This window comes from Zingiber officinale, chromosome 11A (assembly GCF_018446385.1).
Source record: "Zingiber officinale cultivar Zhangliang chromosome 11A, Zo_v1.1, whole genome shotgun sequence".
NCBI lineage: Eukaryota > Viridiplantae > Streptophyta > Magnoliopsida > Zingiberales > Zingiberaceae > Zingiber > Zingiber officinale.
The window spans coordinates 91158243-91164451 of NC_056006.1; the positions used below are offsets into that span (position 1 = coordinate 91158243).

Consider the following 6209-nt stretch of genomic DNA (forward strand, 5'->3'; position numbering starts at 1 on the left):
ACTAATTAACCATTCACTGATGTCATTTTGGATTTTAACCGATGGAGAAGCTTAATTAATTAAAAAAAGGTTTAGCCGGTGGAGATTCCCAGCAATTGAGTGGCCAGTGCGTCGTCCTCCGATGTCGCCACCATGCTCCGCTGTCGATCTCTAATCTAATCCTTTCTTTCTCCTAATAAACTAAATTCTATTAGTATCTAATAATGCCTGCAATTACTTTATCCGGGGTCGGGATTAGCGCCTAATCATCACCTGTCATTAAACTCAATTTCACGGCCACCACCAACCGCAGTCAACCGCCGTACGTCACGTGATTCGCGTTCCAAATTCACTTCGCTTCCATCGGCAGATCTCGGCCGTACGATTGCTCGTTGCGCCCGGCTGTGATTCTTTTACGGCCGCATGAGAAACGGCTCACGAGGCGACGGCAGGGCTAACCGCCGTTTTGTCCCCCGCGACGGCGTTATCAGCGACGGAAAGGGCGGGAGTGGAAGTGGATAAATGAAAGCGAGAGGGCGGAAAAGAAATGGAGAAGAAAAAGAAAAGCAATAGTATATTAAAGCGAGGAGGCGGATTAAGATCTCCGCGGAGCCTCTCTGTCTTCTCCTCAGCAAGGAGAAGCACACCGATCCCTTTCGTCCTCAATTTGCCTATCCAGATTTCACCAGTTCATTTGATTAGATCTGTTCTCCTCTGCCGAATGTGTTTGGAATTCGGATTCTGCATCTCTTAGTCTCCGGTTTCGATCGTAGCAGTGTGTTTCGATCTTAGAGGAGAGAGGCTTGGCAAGAGCTCGAGGTTTGGCTTGTGGGAGAGCGTAGAGTCGGCATAATTCTCCTGTTTCTTCATGAACTTCCTACTATAAATTGGGGAGTGGAAAAAAGATTGATGGAGCTCCAAGGTACAGATTGAAAATTTTGTTTGATGACTCTTTTGAGTTTTAATCGTCACATTTTTTTTTCAGGGAAGAAAGTAACGCATGATTTCCTCTCGATTTGCTCCTCCGATTCGTCTTTCCAGCTCCCAGATCCTAGGCCCTCCTCCCAAGGTATTTGCTCTACTGCTTGATTTGTTGCAGCAACATATACTGAAAAGAATCGCATAAATCTAAAAATTTTAGTTCTTTCTTAAAATTTCACTTTGAAATCCCAATTCAATGATTTGAGGAGCGAGACCAATGAATATGAGTCATGGAAGGTCGGACTTCTAGTTTTTTGTCCCCCTGATTATGTTTAAAATTCGTAGATTGCTGATTATGCTTTATTTATATTCTTAGGTTTCTTTTTGAAGACGCGAGACTTCCTGCGGCCGCTTGAGGAGGAAGGCTGTGGCTGTGACGTGCCTGATGTTCCCGCGGCCATCACCGGCTTGAGGCAGTCGGAGCGCATGCTCCCTGGCGGCGTGCGCACGCACACCGTCAACCACGTGGCGGATACCGCTGCGACCCTGAAGGCGTCCGGCTCGGCGCGAGGTTTCCCGATCGTGTTCGAGGCTAAGCCCGAACCCGATTATGGCAGTCGGAGCACCACCACCAGCTACGGCTCCTTCGCCGGCGGCGCCTCCTACACCCTGCCGGATGAGAAAGACCCTGTTTCAAGAGGTAATTAATATTAATATTGCATTTTTTTTCTTGTTTTGGTAATTTTTTTCAACAGGTGCCTCTATCTTTAATTTTTTCCTCGAAAACGTTTTTTTTTTGACATATCTAAAACACATAGGCGAGTGATTTACAAAGAAACCAAGTAGAGTTTGATTTATGAAAAAAGAGAAAATTTTTTACATCTACAATCTATTAGAAAATTCACCTCTTTTTGTTTTTTTCGAACTCTTTATATCTCAAATCTAATCATTTTTTTAAAAAAAAAAATAGAAAGGGATTTCTAAGAGTGAAAATTATAAAAATTCACTAGTTTATTATTATTATTATTTTCTGTGCTTTAAAATAAATCATTTTTAAAAATTTAATATTTTACATTCTCAAGTGTAATCCGAGAGTTTGATCTAATCAAATCAAATTGGATATGATTGAGTACAAAGGTCTCTATATATTTTTAATAAAGTATTTTATTGTTAGCCATCACTATGTATATCTGTATGTTTTTGTTTGAAACCTTGATCGGTCCCTTCACCATATGGACCATGGCTAAGGAGTGTTAGTGGGGGCTGAGCTGCACACTATACTTTTATCATGAGGTGTATAATGACTCACCAATCTAGAAGGAAAACAAGAGCTGATATTAACAAAGGTCATAAGAGGTGTATAATTTTCAGTACAACAACAACATGTTGGGCACTTTGAACGTGCAGAAATCAGAGTATTTTTTTAACAAATGATTGGAACTTAGATAGGTTGCACCATATGATAATTTGATGGCTACGAGGATCCGCATCTAGTCAGATTGACAAGTTGACATTGGATAGGCTGGAGCCCAACATTAAGAGGACGAACAAAATATTATATTTACAACTTATTTGTTCTGATCATTTTATTTTAAATAAGAAGCATTAAAACATTATCTTTATCATCGTTACAGTCTAGCTCATTGTTCTCTTTCTTTATCATTCTCTCTGATATTTAAACATGTAGTTTTATTATCCTTGCACTTCTAATTATATTTTAGCTTTTGTTGAAAGTATTATATTTGACACATTGTGTGTTTATCTTGTCAGGGAAGTGGCCGTCCCATTTCACTACGGCCCATGGCAGCTCTGGACGTATCTCTGCAGCTGGTACCAACGATGACATAGCCACCTCCGGAAGGTTTGTAATCCAATTTCATTACTCAACTCTTCCATTTTTTTCATTTGAATTAAGATTTCTATCGTAAGTTTTTGGTTCTCTTGTGATAGAAACGACCTAGCTTCGGAGAGAAAGCAATTGATGGAAGTAGCTACTTCTATACCCATCCGGGGCTACAATAAGTTGAACGATGACGAGTTTGGGAAGCGGGAAGGTTCTTCCTCTCATAAAGGTACCTCTTTTCAAAACTCAGTTTTCCATTTTCTATTGGATTTTGTTTGGAGCATAGTTTTCTGATGCTGTTTCTTTTGTACTTCTGGAGTTGTAGATTTGACTGTCAAATTAGAGGCAAATGCCACCTGCCATGATCAAAGGCCAAACACCCCACGGTCAAAGCATTCTGCCACTGAACAAAGAAGGAGAAGCAGAATCAATGACAGGTAAGCCAGTCTAAAAAGAAAAGATATGGAACGGAATTGACAAATTAAAATATTGGTCCGTGTCAACATTCGTAATTTAGGATATTCTCGGCCTATTAAGATATATTCCTATTTATTTAAATATTCTTAATAACTAGGCTCTTTGGTTGGTGTTATTTGGCATACCATATGATTGCTTTAATATTTTCCAAGACTTAAGATCTCTAATTTGAGTTTTCAAAATTGGAGACAGAAATTTCTGATTAAATCTTGGTACAGGATATGCCTTGCAGCGAAAAATAGTGAGAAAGATGGATGATGCTATCAAATTGGAGACAAATTTCAGATTAACTTAATTTTGATATTGATAACGAATAACTGCCAGTTGCTACTAATTGTTGTAGTTTTAAATTGGATAGCAAATCTTTACTTTATCCGTTATTTTACATGTTGATGTAAGGCTTTTGGTATTTTGTAAATCTTCAATCCATTTACACCTTTCATGCATATCAATGCATGTCTGAGAATTTACTGCTTGTATTTATTTACATTCATCCATGCAGATTTCAGATACTCCGAGGGGTCATACCTCACAGCGATCAGAAGAGAGATAAAGCATCATTTCTTCTAGAGGTATGATTTCATGTGAATATCTACATAATTCTTTTCTTCAGCAGTAAATTTCCGAATTCTAAATTGACTCATTCCAGAATTCTTTTTTTAGGTCATTGAATATATACGTTTTTTGCAAGAGAAGGTGCAGAAATATGAGTTGTCATACCCAGAATGCAGTCAAGATGATGTGAAGTTAATGCCTGGGGTAAGAGCCTTAAAGCTAAGCTGCTTTGTTCTCTGATGCGCGCCTGGTGCATCTGAACTCTGAATAGCATAGCCATTGTATCTTTAATGGTTAGGCAATTGGTTTACAGTTTGAGCAACCTTTTTATGTACTCTGACCAAGCAGTCTAATTTGAAAATCTGAAATTTTGGTCTAGAAAACTGGCTAAGTATCTTCTTTTGTGTCACTTTTCCTCCAAAATAAGTATCCTACTCGCTTCAGAATTCTATCATCATGTCACAATAATTTGGTTGAATTTATCAAAAAGGTGTATTTCATCAATCTCTACTAAGCATATCTATCATAGGTGAAACTAGTTTTCATTGCAAATGGCAAACATGAACCACAAAGTTCTTGGATAACCTTGTGTGGTTGGTGTCTACCTAAGCTTCAATAAAACAAGAAAAGCATATTCTGGATCTTATAGTTTCCTATGCCTTATCTTGTAGTGATTCTAGATATGGTGAAGGCAGACATTAGTCTTTGTCATTTCAGCAAACTGTAGCATTCATTTTGTAACAACATTGTCTACCGTTTGTTTGTTTGTTTGTTTGTGCTTTTGACAAATTTGGTTTTGATAAACTTACTCATCTCTGTCTTTTTTTTGTTGTTTAGAAATTATCTTTACAACAGAACAGCAATCAAGCTCCTGCGAATGTTTTATTGGTCTCTCATGTTGTGAACAATGATTCTGCTGCTCCCGCACATGTAGTTTCCGAGAAAACCAATGAAATTAAAATTGCTGGTGCACGTCCTACTCTGATATCAAGCACTCATAATCCGTTAAAAACATGTGTGGTTTCTGGTGGCATCTCTTACAAGACAATACAAACTACCACCAATCCTGTGAACAATCTGGCCTGCACTCACAATTTGTTGCAGACGAAGTTGTTCCCTCTAGAAAGAGAAACCAATACTACTCAATCCCAGTCGCAGCCCTTTGAAGCCTATAACTCCACATCTCAAGATCAATGTGGATGGTCGGAATCGTGCAGCCTTGCTGATGGTGCTGTGATCAATCAGAGCCTGAATGAAAAAGAGGAACTGTTAATTGATGAGGGCACAATTAATGTGTCTACTGCCTATTCCCATGAGTGAGTATAACCTGAATTTATTACCTATTTTTTTCATTCATCTTATGGTTGTAGATTTCTTTCATCTTGGTTCACAAGCATGATTTATTGTCCTTCAATCTTCTGCATGCACATGTGTTTCAATCGATGATACTTTCAGCAAGAAAGCATTCAATTGATTCAACTCTAAATCTAGAGTGCAAATTTACGATGTACTTATTATTTATTATTTTTTGCATCCCTTGCACAAAAATAGGTTGTTGAATACATTGACTAAGGCATTGAAAAGTTCGGGCATAGATCTATCACAAGCAAATATAGCTGTGCAAATTAATCTTGGCAAGCGAGCAGTTGAGAGAAGGTCTGGTGCTGCATCCACATCTTGTACTACCAATAAGGTATAGCCTCATAGTTTCTTTTCACTTCACCGCATGGCAGCAAGATTTTGTGTTAATATCCACAGAATTTCCATGGATGAGTGATGCTTGAGCTTATCATATCATGTTTCCTGTAAATGCTCATAGGACATGGAAGATCTTGTTTCTGGTAAGCAAGCAAAGGGGTACAATAGGGCGAGGCTGATGGCTGAATTGCCATCAGAAGCTTCAAAGAGACAAAAAACTCATGGTTAGTTGGGCATTGCGCTCCTGGCTTCGTCGTATCAATGTATATTCTGTACGGCCTTTTGAGGCTGCCCGAGGTGGTTGGAAACTCTTATCCATTCTTTTATTTGTCATGTACTTGCACAGAGGCTTCCACTACAAATTGTGAAGCTGCTTTATTTATAGGCTTCCATACACAAAGCGAAGTCTCTTTTGCCTCTTTGTTTTCGATTAAATGATTCTTGTAATTAACAATATGATGTCCAATTGGTGACACTGTATCTAATGGGTTATCAATTCTATTACGCAGTTATCTTAATTTCTGATTGACACAGTGAATAATTATCAAATCATTGGATTTGGACATAAATATCGGAAATAATTTTGTAAATATGTTGATTAAAATAGATGATTAAATTTGACGTTTGGGAAGAAATATTATGTTTGGGAAGAAATATTATGGTCGTAAATTTGTATTAATCAAAAGCTTTAAAAATAATAATAATACATGTGTTTAAATATATTAAATTTGAAAGA

General features: G+C 38.0%; 1 protein-coding gene across 2 annotated transcripts; it reads left to right on the top strand.

Annotated features, from left to right (window-relative positions):
• The first annotated feature begins 493 nt into the window (after positions 1-493).
• On the top strand, positions 494-5991 carry LOC122031729 (transcription factor BIM1-like). 2 transcript variants are annotated; one of them, XM_042590827.1, is made up of 11 exons: positions 494-901; positions 965-1048; positions 1277-1600; positions 2671-2761; positions 2851-2972; positions 3063-3180; positions 3723-3792; positions 3884-3979; positions 4613-5091; positions 5327-5468; positions 5595-5991. In XM_042590827.1, exons 1-11 carry the CDS (start codon positions 889-891, stop codon positions 5700-5702), a joined length of 1647 nt encoding a protein of 548 aa, XP_042446761.1. In that variant the 5' UTR covers positions 494-888; the 3' UTR covers positions 5703-5991. The 2 variants fall into 2 exon arrangements, with proteins under 2 accessions (XP_042446761.1, XP_042446762.1); XM_042590828.1 differs by having other exon boundaries at positions 495-901; positions 3069-3180.
• Positions 5992-6209: the final 218 nt, after the last annotated feature.

Coding starts and splice junctions, on each gene's coding strand:
- LOC122031729 (XM_042590827.1), top strand. Junction 1,601..2,670: donor GAAAGACCCTGTTTCAAGAG/GTAATTAATATT, acceptor TTATCTTGTCAG/GGAAGTGGCCGTCCCATTTC. Junction 3,793..3,883: donor AAGCATCATTTCTTCTAGAG/GTATGATTTCAT, acceptor TTCTTTTTTTAG/GTCATTGAATATATACGTTT.